The 27985-nt window shown below is 40.0% G+C and overlaps 2 protein-coding genes across 4 annotated transcripts in view; one reads left to right on the forward strand and one right to left on the reverse strand.

Annotated features, from left to right (window-relative positions):
- Positions 1 to 27985, reverse strand: part of cep89 (centrosomal protein 89) — a 61764-nt gene that overhangs the window by 11518 nt on the left and 22261 nt on the right. Inside the window, exon 16 of one of the 3 annotated variants that reach the window (XM_011494064.4) lies at positions 1854 to 2002. The exons of 1 other annotated variant lie outside the window; for it this stretch is intronic. In XM_011494064.4, coding sequence (XP_011492366.1) covers positions 1854 to 2002 — 149 coding nt within the window. Of the gene's footprint in view, positions 1 to 1853; positions 2003 to 24294; positions 27702 to 27985 lie in introns of those variants that run through there. One more of the 3 variants, XM_078944679.1, reaches the window with a different exon arrangement.
- On the forward strand, positions 2001 to 27981 carry LOC105358424 (E3 ubiquitin-protein ligase RNF182). The gene is made up of 2 exons (XM_011494076.4): positions 2001 to 2149; positions 25238 to 27981. The coding sequence occupies exons 1-2, from the start codon at positions 2086 to 2088 to the stop codon at positions 25975 to 25977; spliced, it is 804 nt and encodes a 267-aa protein (XP_011492378.2). The 5' UTR covers positions 2001 to 2085; the 3' UTR covers positions 25978 to 27981.

Genomic DNA, 27985 nt, shown 5'->3' on the forward strand with positions numbered 1-27985 from the left:
GAATAGGGAAAGGAAATGAAAAGTATTACAGTTGTATTTTGGAAAAATGCATTTTACCATCGGATGAGCTTGTTTATGTGAAAAACTGTGTTGGTAGTTTCATGCTTAAGCTTATTGTTCTGCTGTGATAGATTTTTTTATAATATATATTCTTGAGAAACGGATCATTCCTGATAGTTTAATGTCTCTCCATTAAAAGAGTGTGGCTCTGCCAGAGGAAAGGCTCCGCCCTTCGTTCCTGAACAACAAAACCCAGGCGGGACCATTTGCTGCACTCAGAAAAACTCAAGAAGCAATTTTTTATTGAATACCTTTATAAAAAAGAATGATTTTACACCAAAAATAAGCCTAGTTTATAGTTTCTAGATTCTAAGTATGTAGAATCTAGAAACTTTTGAGTTATTATTTTGATTTTAATTAAAGACCATTTATTTATGAATATTTTTTATATATTTATGTTAATTTTTATGGACCTGCCTAAGCATCTATGGCAACTGGTTAGCCCTTACAGACTATGGACCTGTTTTAGCGTCTATGGCGACTGGTTAGCCCTTACAGACTATGGACCTGCTTTAGCGTCTATGGCGACTGGTTAGCCCTTACAGACTATGGACCTGCCTAAGCGTCTATGGTGACTGGTTAACCCTTACAGACCATGGACCTGCTCTAGCGTCTATGGTGACTGGTTAACCCTTACAGACTATGGACCTGCTTTAGCGTCTATGGTGACTGGTTAACCCTTACAGACTATGGACCTGCTTTAGCGTCTATGGCGACTGGTTAGCCCTTACAGACTATGGACCTGCCTAAGCATCATTGGTGACTGGTTAACCCTTACAGACCATGGACCTGTCTATGGCGACTGGTTAGCCCTTACAGACTATGGACCTGCCTCAGCGTCTATGGCGACTGGTTAGCCCTTACAGACTATGGACCTGCCTCAGCGTCTATGGCGACTGGTTAACCCTTACAGACCATGGACCTGCCTCAGCGTCTATGGCAACTGGTTAGCCCTTACAGACCATGGACCTGCCTCAGCGTCTATGGCGACTGGTTAACCCTTACAGACCATGGACCTGTTTTAGCGTCTATGGCGACTGGTTAGCCCTTACAGGTTAACCCTTAACTGGTTAACCCTGTGCAACAACATATGAACGTTGCATATCAGTGCAAAGCTGATATGAAAAGCTGATATGAAGAGCCTATCCCGGCCACTGATGGGGGAAGGCAAGGGACACCCTGGACAGGTCGCCAGTCTGTCGCAGGGCCACACATAACATACACCCATGCACACTCACATTCACACCTATGGACAATTTAGATTAACCAATTAACCTATTAAGCATGTTTTTTGGGCGGTGGTCCCCGGAGTCCCCGGAGAAAACCCACGCATGCACGGGGAGAACATGCAAACTCCACACAGAAAGGTCCCCTATTGTTGTTCTGTCCAAAAAAAAAAAAAAAACTGCCTGCACAATTTCAAAATAAAATAGTGTGCAACTATATTTTTTTATTACAAAGACAAAAGCAGGTTCAGAACTTCCTGTTATTTTTCCTTAAAAAAACTGCATTAAACTGCATTTAAAGTTATGTTTAAGAGGAAAACATGTTTGGATGTGAAAACTTTACATGATTTGTGAATAAAAAAGGGGCAAACTCTCCCCCAGCTCTGTCTGATTCCCAGAGCATCCTCACTTGTAGGTGTTTTCTGTAATTGTTTTGTTCCTCCTTCACTCGCACACAGACCGCAACTCCTCCTCCTCCTCCACCCATTATCTCCCCATCCTCCTCGCTCTCCCTGCATGGCTGCTTCTTCCTCTCTGTTCCCTCCCTCCGTCCCCCCCCCCTCCTACCGTTTGGACTGCAGCAGTTTCTCCTCAGCCTCCTGTCTTCCGCTCAGCAGCCTCTGCAGGTGAAGGATCTCCCTCCGGTGCGAGGCTTTCGTCCCCTCCAGTGACTCCTCCAGCTGTGCCAGCCTGGACGCCGCGTGCCTCCGGTACACCTGCACGTGCGCGTTCACACACAAGCGCACGGGGACGAATGAGACAACAAGGAGCGTTGCTATGAGGAGGGAAGTGGATTTAAATGAAGGGCAGCGCAGCAGAGGCGGGTGCGGTGGAGGAGGGGGAGTCACACGCGCCGGGACAAGGTGAGGAGCAACAGCACACGCCGACACGCTCCCCTGCAGATGCTCGGCCGCCGTGACACGCCGGCGTTTGAATGCATGTGGCGGGGAAGGGGGGGGGGGGGGTCATCGGCAGACTTCCACAGGCGAGAGAGCAGATGCAGAAGTGCTTCACTCACTCACTCACTCACTCACTCACTCACTCACTCACTCACTCACACACTCACACAAGTGGAGATTCAGTAAAATGAAATGTCAAGAGGAACAGGCGAGACGGAGAGGATGCAGGCGGAGTGCTGTGTGTGTGTGTGTGTGTGCCTGTGCAGTTGGAGACAGAACAACAAGGTGTGAACACGCACAGATGGTGTGTTTGCCGTCCTTCAGTCAGCCGGAGCCTCTGTGTGTGACTTTATCTCCATAAAGCGTAAAGCAAACCGGTTGTTTCGACTCTTTCACTCCTCAAACTCATTTTCACTGAGGGCCACATCAGCACAGTTGTTGTCCTCGAAGGGCCAGATATAACTTATACATGTAACTAAATGTAATGAGAAATAAATGTAACTACTCCTTAATGTTAAATAACTCATTCTTTATTTATAATAACTTTTTAAAGTGACAATTACAGTTGCATAGAAAACATATGTTTGCTTGTTACTTTAGCATAAATCCTTTTACATTTGATTCTGTCAGGTTAGGTTAAATGGACAGTGTTTAAGTTATAATGTATAGTTGCCCAATCCGATATTTCAAGTCAGATTCCCCCTAGATATGAATAAAAATACACACATTTTCATTTTTTATTTTAAGAAATTAAAAACTTTTATGCTCTTGCGTGCCACATAAAAAGACATGGCGTGCCACATTTGACCCGCGGGCCTTGAGTTTGACACATGTTCCTTAATGGATCAGTCAGTTGTTGGCTTCTCTATAGATGGATTGTTCACTGCTACTGCTACAGTAAATAGTTCTTCTTCATTATCATCATTGGTTGAATGCTATAAAGTATTCAACTCATTGTTTTCCTCTTTCTCTTTCTTTATTATAGTATTTTCCGCCATTTTTTTCCGCTTCTACAATTTTTCAGCTATTTTAACCATTCAACTATTCAGATGTCCAGCTCTTTCAGCTTTTTCCAGCTATGACTTTTGGTCCTTCAAATCCTAGAACTTTTCAAGATATTCCAGGATTTCTGCCTCCATTGAAATACATGGGGGATCCTTGGTGCAGAGGCTCGCTGGTTCGATACCCAGCATTTGTGTTTTTCCACAAAAATATATTTTTTGTTTTTGTGCTGTTTTCACTTTATTTATGGTCAACTTTGATCATTTATTTATTTTGTGTGTTTGCCAATCAATAATCTTTAAGTTTCATTTTCCTTCAGCATTTTAGCATTCAACCCTGTAATTTCTTCTGGTAATGCAGCTCCTTCTAGTTTCCTTTAGCTCACTTGACTTTTCCCCCCCCCCCGACGTTATTAAAACTACAGAAGCTAAAAACTGCTTTGTTGAAAGGATCCAGACGTGAGTCACTCATGGGGAGATGATCCCCCCCCCTGTTGCTCAGCGGACTGAAGGCGGAAAGCAACAGGAAGCTGCACAAGTCCTCCAACTACAGACAGAATTCCTGCTCTTCCCAATACCTTTACATGGACCCGCATCCTTTCTGGTTACAGTCAAATGCTTTTAAGTCCCACTCCAATCATATTTTGATCTATTTTAAAAGTGTGAGTTTATAGCCAAAATCAAAGGACCTAATATTATCGGTGCAACAAAAATAGTGAGCAATATTGGAGCTATCCAGACGTACAGTTTTGATCCAGATTCCACCTCAGACGAGGAAAAACGCGGATCTATTTGTCTGCAAGGATGCATTAGAATGGAACAGAGCGGGGAGCTGGTGGCTCCACTCAGTGCATTTTTCTACGTCACAAATACATATTTTTATCTTCTCCTGATTCACAATATTGTGAATAAAGAAATACTAAAAAAAATTGCATTTTTAAGTATACGTTCATCAGAAAAATGCTACAAAAATATGTTTTAAACACCAAAAATCACAATTGTCTTTGGAGTTGATCTTTAAAACGGATGAGCGAACTCAAAAGTCAAAACTGATGCACATTTGCTTATTTTAGTAACCATCCCTTTGGTTTTTTAATGAGAACAAACCAGAAAGAGGAAATCCTTCAAAAAGTCAACGATGTGCTCAGAAATGGAGGATTAAGGGAACCAAAAACAGAAAAGAATCAACTAAGAGCTGGTAAATTATGCCCCCCCCCCCCCCCAAAAAAAAAAAAAAAACCCAAAACAACATAAATGACAAAAGAATTTTCTGAAAACCTAAAGTCCTTTTTCTGTTAAACGACATTAAATTAAATAGATTTTATTAATAGTATAATAAACTTGCTTGGACAATTTAAGGCTAAAAGTCTTGAATTGATCGTTCAGTTTTAAAAAAGGAAAAAAAAAAACAGGTTTGATTACCATGTGATGTTTTCCCCCAAAATGCTTTGTAAACACTTAACTTCAATGTCACATCATTACCTCCAAACACACATTCAATTGACAGCATTTCTGCTCTCTCTGTCATTATCATTTATAATCCTCCTAAATCTATGTTTGAAAACATCAAGGGCCACGTCGGGGGAAAAAATACTCTTATTTTTAGATCAAAAGCAAATGATCTTCAAATGGAAAGATAATAAGGGCTGTTTTCTTGGAATAAGGGATTAACTAGGCTGCTTTCTCCAAGATAATGAGAAAGACATTCATACTTTTATGCAAGTCAAGTGAATTTAGTTTTCCAAAAAAATCTTTTAATAAAAGCTGCGACCAAAAGTAAAGAAAAAAACTTCTTTGTTTCTCTACATCTTCTTGCAGATTTGAGCTGAGTTTGTTTGATTTTACCTCCAAAATAATGAAAATAACAAGTAGGTTTATGTTCTTTTCAAAATAAAAGCATCTCTAGCTTGAAGCCTTCAGGAATGTACCACCATTGATTAAAACATCAGACATGACTTCAGTTGAAGAAACGTGTGGTTCTTATTTTGAGTGAAGAAAAGAAAAGTTCAAATCAGGGTTAAGTGACAAAGTCTACAAATAAAATCAGATTTTTTTCTTCAAACAAACATGGCAAATGACAGAACATTTTTAACAAAATCTTTTATTTTAACATCTCCTCTCAGAGTTGAGCTGAAATCAAATTACAGAGACGCACTGGCAGAGAGAACACAGTGAATTCACAAATGATCGTCCCAAAATGCTCTTATCAATTAGATTTTATCTTGGTCAAATCGATGACGTCACATTCACCATTCAAAAAAAGCAATGGCTCCAAATTTGAAGTTGCAAAACCAAACCAGTTCCCAAGAACCAAAGAAACTCTTCCCTCTATGGGAACAAGATCCTCTTTGCTAGTCGCCATTTTAACGTCTGCGCTTTGTGAGAGTTGGGCACGCTGACTTTACCCCGAAAAATGGAAGAGAGCAGGGTGCTGGGAAAAAAAAATTCAAATGTGCTAAAAAAAATAAAAATAAAAAACTACTGAAAGACCCTCTCCAATCCTCTTTTGATCCATTCTAAAAGAATTTTCAGTGATCTTTTAATTATGATTATGCCATTTTTAGCTATAGGTAGTTCATTAGACTCACTTCTGAGTTGTGCGCGAGGCCAATGACAGGGAGCAACCCCCCCCCCCCCCCATTTCCCTTCCCGCCTAGCATATTTTCTACGTCCCTTTTTCAAACTTGCTTTTGTCTGCTCCTATTTTCACAACAAATTGAATAAAGACACACAGAGAAATACCATTTTAAGCTTAATTTTCTTTACATATGTCCTTCTCATTGACTGCATATGAGAACTGGACTGAATGACCAAGAATCCAAAAGCCCATACATTTTTATGGAGAGATAACAGTCGCTCTATTGGTCAGAATAATTATTCTTGCTCTGCTACCTTTTATAATTTATTAAAATTTTCTTGGTAATCCAAATTTTTCTTGATATTTTTTATTTATTGCATGGTATTGAAGTTATAAACTCTTCCACCAGATTCCTCAATTAAAGCACGTAGTGCCCACTAGCCCACCTCAGACATGTTAGGGGTGTAGAATTAGGAACGAGCTCACTCCGGGTTGGTGACAGTTGTTGGACTCGCTCAGTCCAGTTCTCTTTTACAGTCAAAAGTCCATAATCAGAACAACGCCACAAGAAAATGGTTAAAAAAACAAAAAACGTTTTTATCATAGTGGGTTGAAGTGGTGGAGTGGGCTGGGTCTAATCAAATCTAAAAGGTCATGATCCATCAAAAAAAAATTTTTTTTAAAAACTCTTTTCTACGTCTGGATTTCCATTTGCATATTTTTCCTAATTGTGTCACATTTTTATCTTCCATCTGACATTTACATCGTTTGTGGCTGCAAGTCGAGGCTCGTGTGTCCAAACATTTAACATTTCACCAGCTGTGATTTTTCTCTAAAAAGCCTCCAGAGCAGCAGTTAGTCTCACTAATGGTGAGCCATGCTGGTCAGGCTGTTGTGTTTTTTTTTTACAAACCTTATCAGAGCAGCGAGACAAATAAGCATGCAGACGGGGAACAGAACAATCAAAGTCACAAGTGATGTGTTTGATTGATTAAATTCTGACTTGAGTTTTATTATCTTGTGGCCTGAAATCAGCTAGTACATTTGAGTGATGGGAGAAATCCAAAGCCAGTAATGATTCACAGTTTGAATTGATTTTTTTTTCTTTATTCAGGCAGAAAAAACATGAAAATAACAAAAACGTAATTCAAAGTGTGAAGCACAGTGGTGGGAGTTTCATGGTCTGGTTAGCCACATAGATAGGAAACAATTAAATGTATTTTTTCCAAACTTGTGCCCCCAGACAGCATTTTGGGGTCATTGACAGTATACCAGAACTGGACTGAGTTTGTTCCAAACAGGAAGTACCCGCTGGTTCAAGAAGCGAAACCCCCATAGATAGAAATAAACAGCTATTCCTCATTCTATTTATCAGAGTAACCATGTTTGCTCTGATCCATTATTTTCTTAACTTGCTATTAAAGGGCCTATATCACACTTTTGAGTCAACTATATACATGATCACATATTACCTTTAGTACACTAAAGAACAATTTTTAAATGAAATATTAGTTATTTTCTCAAGATTATTTTCCAACCCAGAAGCCAGACAACGATCTCTGAGGCTCCGCCTTTCTTTGTGGCTGCCGCCCATTTTATGACATCAACCCAAAGCCGACCTCAATAGCGCGTCTCGCCCACGAAAACAAAGGGGGGGGGGGTGCCTGCTAGCCTGGGGGCGGTGCTGGCAGAGTAGACTCTTCTAGGAAAGGGGGATGTTCCTCACTTATGTACGAGACAATGTACGAACCCACTCATTTTCATGGATTGGGAGGGGCTGGTCGTGTAGCCCACTTTGAAGTTGTAGGGGTGAGGACGTCTAACAAGCTCACTCCCTATTGGTGAGAGTGGTTGCCATAGAAATGATGATTCAGACTAAGGTCATGTCCGTTCGCCATTTTGTAGATCTGTCCGAATCTACAATTCCAAAACCAAGTGCCCTAAAAATGTCCCACAAGTCTCTGCGAAAAACCAGTGTGCATCGATGCTCACTATATTGGTGAATATAGACCACAATGCATTGCGCCAGAACAAGTTTTGCCAAAAAAATGTATTCAAATGTATTTTTTAAATAAACCATTAACGTTTTCATCTTCAGAACACAGTGGATTCATAAATGATCGTCCCAAAACACTCATATCAATTAGATTTTATCTTGGTGAAAACGACGACGTCATAAAAAAATTTTTTTAAAAAGTGGTGAGCATGTGGTTTCTGAATAACGTTTAAAATCCAAGGCCTCACATAGTCCCGCACTATATAGTGTTTTTGTAGTTAGGGATTAGGGTGGGAATTTGGACCAATCACTGCTTAGTGATGCCATTTGGCTCCAACATGGCGGTGTCTGCATTGCGAAAAAATGGAGCCTGAATTGACTTCAGTTTCCAAACCATTTTCTATGGGTGACATCACACTCCCTCGGTCCAGTTCTCATGTACCGTCGATGGTCGCGCATTGAGAAAAACCTGCGTCTCTGTCACATTTCGGTTGGCGAGCGCAGTCGCATCAAGAAAGACTCAAGAGTCCCAAATGCTTTCCAGGGAATCGGGAGAGGGTCGCCATCATCCCAGCTGAAACTGTGACATTTAGCTTTTACAACAAGTTGTGCTGAGTGCCGCACCCCCCCCCCCCCCCCCCCCCCCACCACCACCACCACCACCACACATACACACACCACCACCTACTTCCCCCTTTGCAGCTGCAGCCCAGTGACTGTTGACCTTCTCCTCACAGCATCAAAAGCAAAGACCAACACTTTTGGCCATTTGGCTGGAAGCCTATAGAACACACCGTCTGCATTAATCTCTACTCTTTTCTATCATTATGTAACTTCAGTTGTTAAAGACTGCAGAATGTCTGCAAAGCTAACATCTCAATCTCGAACAAGAAACTGAAAAACAAATCTTTAAAATACATTTTCAAAACGTGACAAAAGCAGCTGAGAGCAAGAGAAACACAAACCAAATGATTGTTGACAGCTCTGGCGTGAAGTTTGACAAAAGCTGGGTGCTGTAGCTGCAGCGTGCGAGGAGCACGATTCATTACCAGCAGGTCTGGTGATTCTCTGACATGAAGAAGGCATGTTCAGCTCCAGCACTGCTGCTGTCAGACATCAGAGAGGCTGCTGCCTAAAATGCAGACTATGTTGATTATAGTTTCTGTGCGACTCTGAAAGGCTTGAGCTTTGCATTTTCTATGACATTTTTTATATTCAGATTTTTTTTTTAAAGAATAATCTCAGTTTTATATTTGCGAGAGCTGTTAGAAGGTGAGTATAATCAAGAAGTGTGGTCTTTCCACAAGTTTAGGCTCAAAAAAGGACAGAATGAATTCGGATCGGAGCCAATTTAGTCCGGGAAACTGACAGGAAACCTAATGTCTCTCAACACAAACGTAACTCAGAGAGCTGCAGACTTCAGTTCTAACACGAACAGAAAATGGAAATCCAGAGCTGTGCAGGAGGACAAACATAGGAGTGTGTGCAGACCTGTGGAACACCCCGACAAGAGGAACCTCCACCATGTCAAAGATAAAAATAAACGACAGAAAAGGACAAAAGATAGATGAGTTTACAGTCTCCTGATGGGGACAAAAAGGACACGAGGAACCAGTCAATCCAGTGGTAAAAGTCTCAGAAGGCAAAGAGTGGAATTTCCTCAGATCATCTTGACAAACTGACCCGACTGACCCCAGCAGGTCTGCTGTATGTTTTTATAGGCAAAGTACAAATAGACAAAACGTTTGTTTTCAGATAGAATCAAATTTTTAAGGACTAATGTAGGACCCTGCGATGGACTGGCAAACCATCCAAGGTTGACCAACAGTGGCTGGGATGGACTCCAACAACCCCCAAACGGGATCATGCAGGTTAAAACAATGAATGAGTTGCTGAAATATATATATATTTTTTTCAGTTTGCGATTGGATTGTTTGAGGGACCGTTCTGTTTCTGCTCAGCAGTAGGGGCCACCAGAGGTTACTGTTCTCTGTTCCTGTAGTTTGGTAGGGAAGATGGTAAAGTACTGCAGTTTCTGGTGGGATTAAAAAAAAAGTATGTTTGCAATCCTTATTTTGCAGTTCACCTTTCACTGTTTTGCAGATGTTTTTTTTTTAGCTCCATGTTCTGCATCCTGATTGGCTGCGCTGATAGACATTGTCAATCAATCTCCTCTGTGTCATGTCTCATATTTGTTTGAATATTTTAAGACAGGGACAGCGAATACTAATGTGACGTTTAAAAATGCAAAGATACAAGATTCTATAGCCTTTTAGGCCCATTTCCAACTTTAGTCCTTATAAAAAGGTTGATGGTCCCTAATCAAAAAGACGATTTCAATCAACAAAGAAAGGAAAACAGAGAGCAGATCACAGCAGATTGAGAAACACAGACGGGGTTAATCAAAATTAATAGATAAATAGAATAGGTGGAATAGAAAAAAACCAAATCTACATACATTTTTATGGCTTTGTTATCATTCTATGATATTGGACTTAATTTCTAAGATTTGAACTTTGAGATTTTAATAAGAGAGAAAAGTGTGAAAATGTTCATGTCGGTCTGAAAAAAGTGTATAAAGTGTGTAGTGAGGATTTTTGTAGCCTTTTTTGTGTATTTTGACAGATACATCATTTACTTTAGAAAAGAAACATGAGTAAAAGAAATTAAATGACCTAATCGAATGGCCACAACATTTGTGTACCTTTATTTGCCCGCAATAGTTTCTCAGTGAGATTTTCAGTCTTTGTGCAGAATTGTTAGAATTTCTGCCCCATTGGAGGTTTTTCCAGGATGAACGATGGTTTCAAGTCATGAAACAGCATCTTGGTCATATTTCTAAAAACATATCCGATCTGTTTGGAGGGGGACAAAACCCAACTGATGGAGGACGTCCTTCTTTAAGGTTGTTTGGTAGAACTTGGAATTCAAGGCCCCGACAGTTTTACAAACTGTAAACAATCCGGGCTTGAAAGTTCCAAATCAGCACCAGACCATCACACTACCACCACCGCTGCCATGATGTGCCTTTTATTAGTGATTCATTGCAATTGTAATGCGACGCACACTTTCCACAGAAAAAAATATATATGTTCTTTCTCCTTTTTATACTGAATATCTTTACGGGTGGATAATCTGGATGTTTCTGTCAAATGTGAGATGACTTTTGCTTCTGCTCAACAGAGTCTTTGTCCTTGAGCTCTCCTGTTTTGTGTCTCACTGTGGTTCTCTGGAGTCTGACAGTCCTAGAAATGTCTTTTTAACTGGTTTAGACTGACACGTGCCTTTATTTCCTCATCTGTTCTTGGATTTTTTTATGTGGCAGCGTGGTGTCTTTCTGATTGAAATCTTTCAGGGCGCTTTTATTTTGACAGGCAAGTGATTCCTCAGTTGAAAAGCTCTGAAAGCAGGCAGATCAGAGGATGTTGACCTCAGCGGTTAAATGTGGTTATAAATCCTTTATTATTTAGCCAAGAAGGAATCGCACGTCACACAGGACCGCGCAGCCTTTTCTCTTTAATAAATAGATCAAACAGAAACTGTATTTTGTATTTATTCCTATTTTTGTGATATTGAATATCGACAAAAGGGTTAGAAGGGCCTAAAAAACTTGTTCACAGCATCAACTGAACTTTAATTTCCTCTTTTTTTTCCTAAATCTTTGCTCTAAATCCCAACAAAAGTATGGTTTTTCAGCCAGTTTGCGGGTGCTCTCTTCCTTTTCTTAACATAATTTGTGCTGCGAGCAGCAACTTCCTTCGTCTTTGAAAGCAGAGCAAAGCTGCAGCTGAAGTTGGAGGCTGCAGTGTAAACATCTTCCTCTCTCCTCTAGCCTGTCAGCTCGCTGCTGCTGCTGCTGCTGAATTTACCAAGCTTGCAAGCTCAGCAGCAACATCTTGTCCCTTAACCGCAATTCATTTACCAAATCAAATTCTTCTTAAATTCTCTGCAGCAATAATTGTGCGCAACAGGCTGTGAACATTAGTGGGTCGATAGAGAATGGGTTTTTTTCCGGTTTAACGGCCACATCAGACCCAGAACAGGAATTAAGCAGCAGGAAAAACGGTTTCATCCTCTGCAGACAGGCGGAGAAGGTGATATTGGTGTAGTAGGTCATTTCCAGTAATAGACTATGAATGACTCCAGTCCCATTTGTGCTGTTATCAGAGGCTGGTACCGCTTTTGTCTGCTTGTATTGGTTGGTTTAATGTGACAACACGTTCTGCATCTCCCAAAGGATGCGAGTTGATTTCAGAGACCAACTTCAAGGTGAACCAAAAAAATAAACCTAGGAAGCAGAGTTTGATTACAAAATAGACTGTTTTTAACCCCTTACGCAGATGACCTTTTGGTGTATATTTCTGACCCTGTCCCAACTGTTCCCCACATCATTGATGTCCTACAGAAGTTTGGGGCTATATCTGGATATAAATTAAACTTCAGTAAAAGTCAGTGTTTTCCTCTCAACAACTTAGCGCTTCAATTAAAAGACACTGCCTTACCTTTTCAGCTATCCAGAAACGGTTTTAAGTACTTGGGAATTAATATCATAAGAAACTTGCAAAGTCTGTATCAAGAAAATTTCCTTGCCTTACTGGAGAAGATTAAGACAGACCTGAAGAACTGGGAAGTTCTTAACCTGTCTCTTGCAGGGAAAGTAAACAGTATAATAATGAATATACTTCCCAGATTCCTTTACCTGTTCCAGTGCACCCCCCTCTACATCCCTAAATCTTTCTTTAAATCAGTCGACAAAAGCTTTTCTTCATTCATCTGGAGCGGCAAGAACCCAAGGGTCTGTTTAAAATTATTACAAAGACCTAAACATCAAGGTGGCTTAGGCCTACCAAACCTGTGCCACTACTACTGGGCCTCTAATATTCAAAAAATTATGCATTGGCTCCAGGCTTCTGATATTAACTGGTGTCGACTCGAAGCCTCCTCCTGTAAAACAACAACTCTGACAGCCCTTACTGGATCTAGTCTTCCCTGTGTCATTTCACACTATATTACACACAATCCAATCGTTACAAATACCTTTAAAATTATATTTCAATTCAGACAGACGTACGGACTCACTCAAGTGCTTACCACTAGTCCTATACGCAAAAATCACCTTTTTCTCCCTGGTCAGACAGACTTCGCATTCACAATTTGGGAAAAGAAAGGTATTATCAACTTTAAGGACAGCGTAGCTCTTCGGAAAATAAGAGGTAGCTGGGAGGATGAGCTTGTTTTTAACCCCTTGATGCAGGCTGATGCAAAAGACGCATCAAACCCGTCTGCTTCAGCATTGATTTTAAGATTCTCCTAGTTTTTTAAACGTTTCTTTTTCATCAGATCTCCTCAGTCCTGACAAATCCTCTAGGCCTCTTAGATCCTCAGGTTCTGTTCTCTTATCTAAACCCACTATGGGAGCAAGCCTCTTTTCAGTACATCAGTGGAAAAACCTACCTGAGGATCTGACAATCTCTGCATCTGTTGGGATTTTTAAATGCATCTTTTTAACTTAGCATTCAGATCATTTTTTTACTTTATGATTTATCATTAGCCAAAACGTTTCCTACCATCTTGTGTTCCTCTCCTCTGACTGTTGTTGTTTTTAGTCTATTGTGCTTTAAGACTTCTTTTTGTTTAGCCTTAGTCACTACTTCCCCTTTCGGGTAGACATGCAGGCAGTCCGCAGGAAATATGGAGGTTGTAGACCGGGTCGGTGAGCCCGAAGAGTGAAAATGTTCACGCTCATTTTTTCTGTGGGCATGCTTTGGACAGGTCGTAGCAAACACTGAAACTCCTGAACTCTGTGCACTATGCAGTTAGTGCTGTTCAATAGATAAGTGCATTTTCCTTTCAAGCCTGGCTGCTAGAAATGAGGAAATTAGACAACGAGAGTGTAGTTTGTGTGGCACCTGTCGCCTGCACACCCGTGGGTGCAGCACTTGTGCACGGTCAGTAAGGGACCAGTACCGACCATGCCAACGACTAGCGCAGCATAAGGGCGCCGGGCTACAGCATTCCCGTACGGCATAAGTGGATGTAACTTCCTTAAAAAAAACTTTACGATACACGGACCACACACACAATAATCCATTTTTATGACGTCCCTTGAGGTGGTTGTACGAGCATCAAAGGGACTGCATTTACAGCCGCTCTTCTCTACGACTGTCCTTGGCCCGGACAAGTCCAAAAACCATCAGCACCCGTACAGGTCACAGTATGGGTGCATGTGACTAAGACTATGTTTATGTCTTTTATGTCAAGCCCCTTCTGTTTTAAGCATGTTGATGAGATGTGCTGCTGTATAAATCAATTTATTAATTGATTAAAAACCGCTTCTGTTCCAAACTTAATTTAGCAAATACTTGAAAGCAACTTCAGGGTTAAGAGAAAAAAATACTTGATTTAAAACCTAAAATGACATTTAACCTTTTTTAAGGAATACATATTTATTGCATCTGCCTGAGCTTCACTTCCAGAATCTTAACATTGCTTTCCCAAAAACAAGGTTGCCTTGTCCTTTGTCTGAACGCCGTCCTCCAGAAAGCATAAATCACCCAACAACAGGCGCGTCCATGCAGAACAAAAGTTCTGAATGTCACACAAATGCATTTGTTTCACCCATTTTCAGACAAATTGAGGAGCAAAAAACCTCCCCCGGGAGTTCTTCATTACTCATCTTGTGAACTGGAGAACACACTTGAGGTTTTAAAAACAAGGTTCATTGTAGGAATCATCAGGATTCCTGCTTAAATCTGCAGAGCGGTAAGCCTCAGAGTGGAAAAAGGTCAAACAGCCTGTGTGCTGTCCGGGTCTCATTAACAGCTTGGTGTGTCCATGAGTTTCACCAGAAGCTAGAAGACCCTTAAAATGCAGACAGAATCCTGTGTCGCTGTTTAAACAACAGCATGACTGACAGCAACCTCTCTATTCCTGTAGAACGGCGTCTTCATCACAGCAGCTTCAAAAGAGTCAATACTTCTATTTGTTTTAGCCGGGAGCTGCAGGCCGTCCAATGGGTTAGTTGCATCACAAATGTGACGTTTTGATCTAGAAATGACCGATGTTTCAAACATCAACAATGACTCACTAAACATGCAGAACTGTGAGAACTGTGCGGCATCTTTAGAGACCGAAGGGGAGAAAAAAAGTGATGAGCTTCAGGTAAAAGTAGGAGAGTTTATAGCAGGTCAATGCGTCCTTGAAATTCTTTCCGCAGAGAAGTTCAGGTTTTCAGAACCGCTGGGACGCCAAACAACTAAATCAATACTCCGATGACTTAAACGAAGGTGAATTGAGATTTCTATGACATTCAGTAGATTTTGCCCCTTCATTAAAATAGGTCACATTCTGACAAACGTTATTTAAATAAAACATGGACACTAAAATATGTTTTTATATAGTAGATAAATATTTTTCAATCATATTAAGGCAAGGGTTTTAATTTAACATGTTAAACATTTGGTGTTTGAATTTATAAAAGGGTAAAAATAATGAAGTAATAGTAACTTTTAGAGAATTCCTACTTTTTTTAAAGCATTTGGTTATTTGAATTCACAAATGTTTTCATGAGAGGCTGAACTCAAGTCTTTTAAATAAGACTGTTTCTAATGTTTCATTAGATGTTTCATTAGAGCCAGTTTAGCTCGTGCTGGTTTGCGGCGCCTTCCGTCCGTGAAACCCGGGTTCGACTCCGGGCTGCTCCCTGTTCCCTTCTCTACCTCTGCCGGTTCCAAGCCCGGTTTGAGAAGGTTGCGTCAGGAAGGGCATCCGGCGTAAAACATTGCCAAATTTACCATGCGACTTGTTCGCTGTGGCGACCCCTGATGGGAGAAGCCGAAAGTGGAAGTCTAATGTTTCATTAAAACAACCTGAAAAAGGTTCTTGTAAAAGTGGTTTAATAATTAAACTTATGAGGTTTAAAGAAGTAAAAGTAGGAAAGCATTTTTAAAAATATTTAAAAGAACATTTAAGTCTTAATTTTTTTTTATAAATTCCCATTGATTTGTTGGCATTCTTTTTAGCTTCTTTAATTTTTTTACTCTTCTTAATATATTCTTTTTTTCACACAATATTTTTTCGTTATTTGTTTTATTTTGAAAGTCTAATGAATCACTCTCCCTTGTTTCCTGCCATTTGTCATCAACCCACAGTGAAAGGTTTTTGAGAGCTTTGTGACGGGGTGGAAATCAGTCAAATTGTTGACGAAAAATACAAAAAATGAAAATCGGACAGTTTTAGGATTTTGGTCAGTAGTTTGGCTGTCCTAACTCCAAAGTGATTGTATATAATAATGTCCACCAAAGCCATTTTCAGGTCTTCATTTGGCTGTGTGTTAATGCAGCTCAGCGCTCTTTGGGTTTACTGTCTTTAGTTATGGAGGCGGTGCTCAGCTCCTGTCTTCCTGTCTACGTTTCCTTCTAACTTTAGTTAAAACAGGATCTGTTTTTGGCTTTGTGTTTTCAAGAGATCCTGCCGCTGCAGAATTTTTTCCTGAAGTTTTTTTTATTACCTTTAGGAATATTTACAATGGGAATATTGTTTCCTTTTTATTAAAATAATCGGAATGATTCCTAATCCATGGATTATTTGTGTATCAAAGATCATAATCAAATCAAACTTTATTTATGAAGCACTTTTCATATAAAAGTATAACACAAAGTGCTTTACATTAAAACAAAATAAATAATATAAAAACAAGCAGGAAAATTCAAATAAACAAGCACAAAAATAAAAAAATTTAAAAATGGGGGCCCCCTCCCCGTACCTACACAACCCCCACCCCCCACACACACACCCACTTCTTTCACACCTCCCACCCCCCTAACTGATGGGGAAAGACAATGAGAAATTGTCTGAGCACAAAAACAAGATGTTGGAAACGCTGTTAATTGGAACTTCCCTCTCTGTGAACAGCCGCATAACCAGCCAAATGCAGCATCACAGGCGGGGACCGCTCCACCACAGCTACGCGGTGATGCAGGTTCCCATCCAGAGCCGCAGTGGCTGAACAGCATCCAACCCAGAGGGAGAGGTCCCAACTGAGGAAGCACCGGAAATAAAAATGAAAATGAAAAAGTAAACATTTTGATAAAAGCAATAAGCAATAAAACATTGAAATAAGGTAAATTAAAATTAAAATACCACATTAAAAATCTAGTGTAAGTTCATAAAACAAGATAAAATGGATAAATAAATCAAAATAAATAAATAAAGGCAGTAAAAAATTAGCTGAAAGCCAGGTTAAACAGATGGGTCTTTAGCCTTTTCCTTAAAACTTCAACGCTCTCTGCGGCTCTCAGGTCCTCAGGTACTCAGACTGTTCCAAATGCGGGGGCCACAGTGCCGAAAAGATACTTCTCCGTATGTTTTGGTTTTTACAGTCGGAATGGTTAACAGACTAGTGCCAGAGGATCTCAGGGTCCGTGAAGGTTCATACCTAACTAAAACATCGGATAAATAAGAAGGCGCGAGGCCGTTAAGATCACAAAACCACAAAAAAACGTTTGCCACAAAGTTATTTCAAACAGTTGTTCAAAATTTATATCAGTCCAGATTACTGGGAACTTGCAAAAATGTGTTTTACTCTGATCATATTTTGATCAATTGGTGGTCTTTTCATGACGATTAAGCCGTTTTAAGCTAAACTCAAACACCCTGTGGGATTTTCTAGGACATAGTTTCTGCAAAGCGGCAGGAGTTCATTAAAAATTCACCTCAGAGTTGTGGACGGGAACCTTGCCTTCCCCATTCCTGAGAGCTCACAGCAAGGACGTTGTGCCCCCCCCAGCGTATTTTCTACGTCCCAAATAAACTCCATTTCAAACGTCAATTTTTCATCTGCACCTGATTCTCAACATTAGAATAAATAAAACACTCAACACAACTGCAATTTTGAACTTAATTGTCTTGTCGTATGACCTCCATCATCAGAAAAATGTGAAATTAACATTTCAAAAAAAGGCAAAAACACCATTTTAAACCAAATATCTTTAGTTTGGTAACCTAACCTTAAATGCAAATAATTAAATCCTATTTTTATTGTAAAAAAAGGCCAAATATTAAGGAAAAGTGGTTGCAAGAATGTAAGTGGAAATGCAAAATATGAATATAATAAAAACCCAATGATGCACAACATTATAGCATGCAGTAAATCTGCTTTTTCACATTTTGAAACACTTCTAAATAGCGGACCTTTAAACCATTAAAAATGAGTCTGGGGGCTGACAAAGGCAGAACAAGCTTAACCTTTTGGATCAATTTAGAGAAGACACACGGAGCCGACGCTCTAACAGCAAAGTTCAACGCCGTCATTAACGGTCCTCACAGAGAGAGAACAGCGGCGCTCTCAAACTGCCAAAGCCTTTCTCACACTGAAAACGCCGCGTTTATGATCACGTCAGTCGGTTAAAAACATGGCAGTCAGTCAAACTGATCGATCAGAGGCTTCACCTCAGCCCAACACAGTAAATGCGGGTCAATCTGCTAAATGCTGCCAGAATCTGTCAGGAGCATTGACCCGTTTGATTCTGTTCGTGACGATGAACCGCAGGAATCGCTTAAATCTTGCAGATTAAAACAGTGTTTACCTCAAGACGCATAACTGTGACTGGCTCTGATGTGGGAAACAGGAGCTTCGGCGTGATATTTTTCGATGGAAGAGACTTCAATGTTGGAATGAAAAAGACACGGACACGTCTTCTCGACAGACGAACCTGAACGTAAGTGTGTCTTCCAAAACCTTGACTATAAAATCTGTTCAATTCTGGAAGATGTCGCTGGAAAACAGAGTTCCCCCAAAATCCACAGCACTAGTATACACCCGGTTTGATGTTTACCAGGGATGTGCTATATGAAGAAAACTCGCCATTTGTGATATTTTTCATCAATATTGCGATGACGAGATGACATGAACAAATAGCAAAACAACCAAAAAAATCATTTACATCTCACTGCAACAGTTTAATTGAAATAAGAGTACCTTAAATGCCCCTGAAAATGACCCTCATCTACATAGGAGGCGAGCATCTAACATAAAAGGGCTCCATCCCATTGGTCAAATGCAGAAATGCACATTTAAAGTAGCCATTTATCCGAATATTTGCTGATTTTTGCGATGCGCCTTTGCACAGCTCGGACGGTTGTGAAGGTCGTCCAACGATCGAAGGGCCGCCGGTTTGATCAATACCTTCTCCTCTGCAGAACAACTTCCATTAAATCAAACATCACCTCACATGAGAAGTGGAATGCCCCATGGGTCGTTTTGTATTTTAAAAAGATTTTTGAGGGAATATTCATTTATTCTTATTTTACCCCCCCAAAAAAAAAGAAGTTTTTATGATGATAAGATTTTCATAGAAAAACAAAGAAAAGTGTGTTACATTAAAATAACCCGACATTTTGACAAAATTGGATTTAAGTTGTACTTATTCACAAAGAAAACAACACAAAACCCGTGAAAGTAGATATCTGATAACTAGCATTAGCTGTGGCTCTCTTTGTTTGTCTATTTCTTTTGCTTTTTAAAGAATAAAATACTTGACAAACAGCCGACTTTTGGTAGTTTGATGAGAACTACCATCTTGGACCACAGTTTTGGCCTCCAGGTCAAATTCAAATTCACATTACTGATATTTTGTTTTGACATTTTCTTCTTCCTTTGTGAATTTATTCTTTGATTTAAAGTCAGCGTTATCCTTGACTGAATTTTTCCCCCACCTGTCGTGTTTGTGTTAAAAGCTCCGCCCCCTTTTTTTTTTTTTTTTTTTTTTTTTTTTTTAGGATTTGAAGGCCCAGTGGAGAGGAAATAAATGACAAGTGGATTTTCAAATCAGTCCAGAGGAAGGAGCTGCTATTTCATCTAAAAGGGAGTGCCATGTCTCAAACAGGTTTCATCAATTGTAAATGGGTTTTATTGCATCTACTGTTTAAGGAGTGAAAGTCACAAAAGGGTTATTTTTAGAACTAAGTTCATAGAACAGAGTGCTAACCCATACATTGAAAAAATGAAGTGATAAATTGTCGATGTAAATGTTGTGTGATAGGATGAGATTTGATTAAAACAACTGTTTATTCTATAGCATTATCTCACATATATTTCTTCTTTAAACAAAAGATTCATTCAAAACTAAAACTTTGTATTTTCTCCCATTTATCTCATCTTTTGCAGTTTCATTCCTGCTTTTCTTATTCTTGTTATCTTTGTTTTTGTGGATCTAATTTCTGGAGAAATCCTTGAATAATTGAATGAACTCAAAAATGTTTTCTTATTTTTGCAAACCTGCAGTGGCTGTCCATGATTTCCAAATGTAAACCGTCTGTCTTTTCACTTTTTTGAGCATTTCAATTACTTTAACTTTTACTTCCTATGGGTTTTTTGTAATCTATTTTTACTTCTTAAACTTTTCTGTACACATTCTGTGTGCAGAATTTGTTGTTTTTTTTAAATTAAAGAATCAAATGTTTTGAGTGCTTAAAGAAATTCTGAAAGTCTGTTATTTGTATTTAAACTGATGTTAATGAAAAACTTCGGAGGCAACATCTTCCTGAAAGAGCTTCAGTTCTTCCTCCGTGCTCAGTCACAGGACCATGACCTTTATCTTTTAATCTATTTTACATCTTTATTAATGATTGCTTTATTTTTTTTTCCCTGTGTCCCTTTGACTGAGGCTGATCCTCTTTGCGACACTTCCCTGTCATCTTTTGAAGAGATTTTGACTGCAGACCTGTTGCTGAAATATTCAACAGTCAGCAAGTCACTGAGAGGCCTGCTGGGCATTTGCCAAAGCAACACCCACCTATCTGATATATATTTGATGATGGAGGGCTTTAATTTTCAAGGATGGATGTGAAATGGGAGGCAGGAGGAGCTCTTTCTGCTGCTTCTGCTTCTGAAAAACACAATTTCTCATCTTTTTTAATTCAAGTTATGATTGACTATTAAAGGAAAGAAAAACACAGAAGAGAAAGTGACGCTAGAAATCCATTTACACACTTTCTGGTAGCAATAAACAAAGTGCAAAAATATGTGAAAAAGGTTTATAAATTTCCTAAGAGTCAAGAAGCTGCAATTTTTGTTTTTTCTAAAATTTGATTTTAGAACAATTTTGATGCAGATTTCCCCTCCAGGAGTTAGAGTTGACAGAACACTTTTAGTTACTATTTATTTACTGATTTTGGTTATTTATTGAAAAATATTAAAGCTTGTTTTTCTTGTTCATAAACATGTTTTTCTTCTCCTTTTTTTAAATATTGGCTTAAATTCAAATATATAAAAAAAACACACACACACGATTGGATGACAAAAAGTTACTCTGAGCACAAAAACATTCTAAAAAATATACAATATTATTGTAAAACATAACTTTTTTAGACTTAAAGCTCCTATAAACAACAGCAAAGATGAAAAATAATTATCCCTAGTACGTTTTTAATCACCAACCACCATTTCCCAGAATGGCTTCATCCGTAGCCACTCCCACGCGTCAGGAGCTCGCCCGCTCGCCCTCCACGGCCTGAAGAAGACACCGACGTGTCCTTTGATAGATGATGATGAGCGCTGGTGCCGTGGCAGAAATGAAATGTTTCTGCTGGAAATCAATGCTTTGTTTCTCAACTTATCGCGTTTTATGTTTATTCACATAATTAGGATTTAATGGAAACAGTGTCACAGCAAAATTGTGTTTTCTCGACATTTCAAGAATTTCAATCAAGTTTTGTGCATACGTTTAATGGAAACGCAGCTATTGTCTATAGGAGAATGTTATAAACAGCTTCTTTGGTAAAATTTGTAAAATGCAAAATATGAAGAGACAGAATGTGTCGCGCACTGAGCACCTTAGTGTCAGTTAAGCCTTAAACGTTTCTGTTGAATGAGAATATTGCTGACCTGATTCTCAGTTTTTGCCTCTGAGAGCTGGAGCGGCTGGTCACAGATGTGAAAGCGGGTCCATCACCAGCAGAGTAATGACTATTAGACAGACGCAAATGGAAGGCGCCGCCGCCAAAACAGCGACTGTTTTTATACCACTTTACAAAACCTGCTGAAGAAATTACCTTAAGTAATGGATGGTAGAACTCTGGTTGTGGGAAGTGGAAAAATAAATGAACCTTATATTTGTGCAAACATTCATTACCTCCAACAAAACGGTTACTGAGAATCAAGTGTTTATCATCTACTGACACAGGAATACTGGGAGGAGAAGCCTGGAGGGAACTGAGCTTTCATGTGAAGGATTCTTTGATGTTCACCATCTTCCTAAAAACGTCGGCAAACCCATCCAAACCCCCACAGACAGCAACAAATATAGTTCACAGCCTTCACCACACAGAGAACATTTCCCATCATGTTTTGAACTTGAACAAATCAAACTTCAAACTTATGTGTTGACGGATTTTCAGGTGAATGGAGGCTCAGCCTGCAAACCAACAAAATTACTTTTTCAAACAAAAGATGAATGTGAAGATTAGAGAAGGGTCACTGTTGCTTTAGAAAGAAATACAAATCACTTTATGAGCAAAACTTCAGAAAAAATTCATTGTTGCATCTAAAGTCAAACAAAAAATTACTGCTATGATAACATTTCATTTATGATTCCACCTTTATCACAATATTTCAAAAGTTAAGAAGGTATTTCAGCATCAGCTAGTAGTAAGATTAGCTAAAAGCCAGGTTAAAAAGGTGCTGCTGAATGGCTTAATGGAAGGTCTTTTAGCTTCAGGACCGATAACTACAATTTCAGTTTTTTCCTGGTTGAGCTGCATAAAATTCTTTGCTATCCATGATTTCACATCTAACATACAGTTTAAAAAAGGCTTCTACTGGCCTTGTATCATCAGGAGACATAGCTATGTACAGCTGGGTATCATCAGCATAGCTATGGAAGCTGTTTTAGATTAAACAATGATGCGTGGTACCAATTCTAACAGACTTGTTCACTAAATCTGTAGCTGTAATTGTTCTTTTTGATGGTTTTGATTTCTTGTTATGAATTGTCATTTGTGCCTGATAGTAAATTTACTGTTAATATGTATTTCTTGCCTTTTAAGTATTTGTATTCCAATGGCAGACTGTTGGTGCTGGTCTAGAACGGCTCAAATGTCTTGAAGTGGAGTCATAGCAACTGGACTCAGTTGCTGGCAATCAGTCATTCAAGTGGCTTCATCAGTCAAATTCAAATTCATGCAAATTCATTCCCAACTCATGCAATAAATGAAATGAAATAAGTCCCTCATAACAAAATAAACAAAAACAAACACAAGTAAAAGAAAAATGACAAGAAAATAAAATCAGTTGTCAGTCTAAAATAAATTATATTGGATTCTATTAAAGACACTTTGATAAGAATGGCGGTACAGTGATTTAGCCGTAGCTTCAGCTCTGTTTTCGGAAAAGTCCCGCCCCTTTAACTGTCTCCAACAATCAGTCTTGGAGGCGTAATCACATGTCATCAGTCTGACCAATCAGAAGTGGTTAAAGTCTTCACTTCCTTGTTCTGATTCTGCTCATAAAGTCGCTCAGTTCTAACAAAATACCAGCTAAAGCTCGTCTTTAATGGTGTAGCTTTCCGCAGGATCCGGTGTCAGACCGTGGAACAAGTGAACAAAACAATGAACCTCAGAGACGCTAGTCTGTCTGCCATCTGCGGCAGTTTTCGCACAACATCTCCCATGATGCATAGGGACAAAGTGACAGCGTCTTAGCGTAAAATGAGTCTAGTTAAATGTATTGAAACCACAACGAACACTCATCAAACAGTTTTTAAATTTTCTTGATGAAATCAAAGGTCAACAGTTTAGTTCTCCTTCAAGGTTTGTGTTTATTAACAGCCAAACATCCCAGAGTTTGGTCCAAGTCATCTTTCTAACTGAAACACTTTTCTAATAACGTCTGGATTATTTTATATGTTAAACTTAAGAAGAAGTAATAACAACATTGAAGAGACAGGATTAAGGTGAAGTGGCCAACAGACACAATTAAAGTAAATTAAAACAATGTAATCATCTAAAAAAAAAAAAACGTTTTTGTTAACGTTTTCAAAGACTTTATCTTTGATCAAGACGAGAACAACTAATAAACTTCAACATGTTCACTTTTTGTGTAACTACAGAAAAAACAAAAATAATGTTAGTCTTTTTGTGTAAAATTTATCAAACATCTTCTGATCATATAATTGCTTGCCACAGGATTTCTGTCAAGGATAAAGTGTGCCTTGGCTCAAAAAAAGGTTGAAAAACACTGATCTAGTGAATTCCACCGCTTTATGAGCATGTGAGGCAAATAAAAAGACATCCAGTCACAAGCTGGCTTCTACTGGGTCAGGTCAAATAATTAGAACCACAGTGAGGGATGCGTGTTGTGTTCACTAAACATATGATAACCCTGTTTTTACAGCACTCCAACAATGCCTCAATCAATTAATAGGACACGCGTATTTTAACCTCAAAGAACAAAAACGACCAAACAAGCCAAAATGCCAGGTTTTATCAAAGACATTTTGTTTTTGCCAGTCAAAAATAAAGAGTATTTGTGATTTCATTTCTTTTTTTTGATTTCATTTTCATTTACTATTTTTATTAACTAATACATGTCCACACTGTACCCATTTAAGTAAAAGAATGGGACTGGATTGTATCACCTCAAAGTTAGTTGAATCTTTTATGTATCGATTTGTGGGTCATGCGCATCGAATTGTGAGAGGAAAAAATACACACCTGTACCAAATAGTGATGATTGACAGTATCCAAGAAGGAAAAAGTCAATGCTTCTTATTTGCGTGTCAATGCTTGTCAATGCTTCTTTGTATCGTGTGTTCAAATGACTGAAGTTCAAACAATCTGGTATAAAATCATGAATCATCCTGAGCTCAAACTGCCATCATCTTCAAGACACATTTGTGAACTCACTTTATCACCATGTACTGAATGAAACTTGCCTAAAATTCAGGCGTTCACTCTGATTTCTGAAAACACGCTTAAAATAAATAGATCAGTTGAAATTCAGTTTGGTCAGACTCACAAAAGTCTAATGCTTAAACTAAATGAAAGACTTTATATAGTCCAGGAAAAACGCAATAAACAAGCTAGATCCTAAAGCCTTTAGCTCAGCGCTAACTTCATAAACAGCCACTTCAATGCCGTACTCGACACAAAAACACAGAAACACTGAAGGAGCAGCTCTCCCCATATTCTTCCCCAAAAAAAAAAAAAAATCAATACCACTGGCTTTTGCTTTGCCACAAAGGGCACTGGGATGACACCCTGTTCCAACTCCCAACCCATAAATCATTCATCACCTGCAGGTACACAGACTCTGAGCTGTCATGAAAGCAGAGCACTGACCTTTCCCTGCTCAGCAGAGAAACATGAGGAACATCCTCCAGCTCCGTCTGACTCTCATCTCTAGAAGTTACATGTGATACCGGCTGAAAGACTGCTGGTTCAATGTCTGACTCGCTTTTTGCCTCTGTGTGCTTCCCCAGAACATGACTTGAAGATGATTGGTCCTCAGTTGGAGGAGGTGGGGGACAAAGACTGTCCATCTCCTGAGGAACTGGAGTGTAAGATCTGCTACCAGCGCTACAATGCACACAACAGGAAGCCCAAAATCCTGGACTGCCTGCATCGGGTCTGTGCCCGCTGCCTCCTGAAGATCCTGGATGTGGCAGACGGCGGGGGCAGCATTCCCTGCCCCTTCTGCAGACACCAGACTGAGATCTCAGAGTACCAGGTGTCGGCCCTGCCCGATGATGTCAACATAATGTCCCACCTGGAGAAGTCCAGCAGCTCAGACCAGAACAGGGAGGTCCTCCTGACTCCACAAAGTTTCTCCTCCTCCAGTCCGTCTCGTGACTCCTCCAACTGCCTGGTCATCACCATAATGGAGGTGCAGAGGGACTCGGGGCACTCCCCTAGCCAAAACGGTAGCTCCGATATCTACGCTGAGCAGAGTTTGGACTCTGTTTCCATTGGATCCAATGGACCTGCTGATCACGACGCCCTGACCAAGCTCTGCAACCACGTGCCGCGAATCCTGGTCTGGCTGCTGGGCTTCCTATACTTTGGTTCACTGCCTCTAGGAATCTACCTACTGGTGATCCAGAGAGTGACTCTGGGCATTGTGTGCGTGAGCCTGGTGCCGTCCAGCCTAACGGTCTGCCTGGTGTACGGTTTCTGCCAGTGCCTGTGTCAGGGCATGTGCGACTGCTCCTCCAGGGGTTGACCGGCGCCAACCGGCTGTTCCTGTGACACGGACCAAGCCGCTGCAGAAAACAGGCTGACGGTTTGAGAAGAGATAAACCGTGATTTCCTCCACGGCACATTTAGAGTCCTGGCGGCGAGCCGTCCTCATGCAAAATGAAGGAGCAGCGAGAGCGGTGTGCTTTCTGTCTTTTTTTTTTTTTTACAGCCTCTGCAGCATCTGTGGCACCAGCTTGGCCGGGAAGTGACAGAGGCCTCCACGGCATCTCTGCAATACTGTGATGTGTGACTTTTGTCGTGTGTCTTGACTATAACCTGGTCCATCGTAGTCTTTGAGCAAAGACTCTTAGAATTTCACCAAAGCAAAGAGCTGACAAGTTACGTTACCACCCTTCCTGACCTCTCAAAAAAACCTCATCCACTCATTTTTTAATCTGCAATTTGGCAAAAAAATGTTTCTGTAACAAACTGATCTGACGTCCATACAGAAAATAATCACTGTTCGTTAAAGACCTAATCCGATAAATAGTGGTGTTTTTAACATGTTTGTGGCATTTTTCTCATGATAGAGAACAGATATGAACTGGAATTTGGCCAAAACCTTGAATCTGCCACAGCAGGCGGAGAAGGGGCAATTGTTGTTTTGTCGTTTTACAGGCAATTCACTGTAAGTGTGAGAAAACCAGCAGCCTTGCAGCTCAGGTTGTTATGAGACACTTTTCGTTCAGTTTCCTTCGGGGTTGAACTTCTGTCTCAAAAGCTGCATTTCGTACAGCTTCTGCAGAGCTTTAGTCCTGAGAAACGTGTCTTTAGGACATTGTGTGACAGCACAATGAACTGGGTCTTAGCTTTATCTGCTTAATGTCGGATAAACTGAGCAGATTTCTATCATTTAGTGCTCTCAAGAGTCAAAGCCATTGACTGTATATTAGAGCTGGACCCCCCCTGGCGTTCCAAACAAGAAGTAGCTGCTGCATCCAAAAGCCAAAATCCCATAAGCTAATATAGAGAAATAAACAGCTATTACCAAGTCATTCTATTGGTCAGAATAACCATTCTTGCTCAGGTAGCTTTTTTTATCATGTTCTTGATAATCCTCTTTTTTTTCCGTTTTCTGTAGTTATTTAAGTTATTTAAGTTATTAACTGGCCAATCAGATGAATCAATAAAAGTAGGTGGCGCCCGCTGGCCCCCCACATCCAACAATCAAATCGTTTGATTGCCAGTTTTCTTGTAAGCTGCTTCAAGCTCACTCCTGATCTGTGAGAGTGGTTGTCATAGAGACGTTGACTTACACAAAACTCGGACGAATCCCTGCTTACGGACGATGTCTGGCTCCAACATAACAGCGTCAAAAACGGCGACCGAATGGACTGCATTTGGTCATTTTCGATGGGTGACATCACACTCACTGGGTCCTGTTCTCATATACAGTCAATGGTCAAAACCTGGAACTTAGAAATTCGTGTTGTCCCTGCTGAAGACACAGCCAATCACCAGTCAAAGCAGGTTCCTTTAGGGCAGTCATGATAACATGGGTTGTGGAATTGCATTTCATGAGTTGAATGCTAAAAAAATGCAAATGTTGGAACAAATGGAGATGAAGTCTTTCATGAATGATGAAATGAAACTCCTGTTTGTTATTGCAAACTGAAGCTCAGCAAACAGGTTTTTCAGGGGTTCTGCAGAGTCTGGCTCCAACCTGATGTGGATCCCTTGGGTGGGGGGGTCCTGAGGATCCACTTCCTGTGGGATCGATGCACTTTGCTCAGATTTTTGTGAAGATTTTCTGATGATTGCAGCAATTGAACATTTTCGACTGGCATTGTAACACCTGAATACTCCATTGAAACATAAAGAGGAGTGCTATTCCGCTCATCTGTCCGTCGTTTCAGCAGTGTTGCTTTTTCTTCCAGCTACGTTCCCCCCCTTTGTTCTACTGTCAGACACCAGCTGCACCTCTCAGCTTATTATCACGGAAAGCAACGCTACTGAACATGAAATAAATGGAGAAATGTTTTCTGTACTAC

Source organism: Oryzias latipes, chromosome 3 (assembly GCF_053564925.1).
Source record: "Oryzias latipes strain Hd-rR chromosome 3, Olatipes_Hd-rR_3.1".
Lineage (NCBI taxonomy): Eukaryota > Metazoa > Chordata > Actinopteri > Beloniformes > Adrianichthyidae > Oryzias > Oryzias latipes.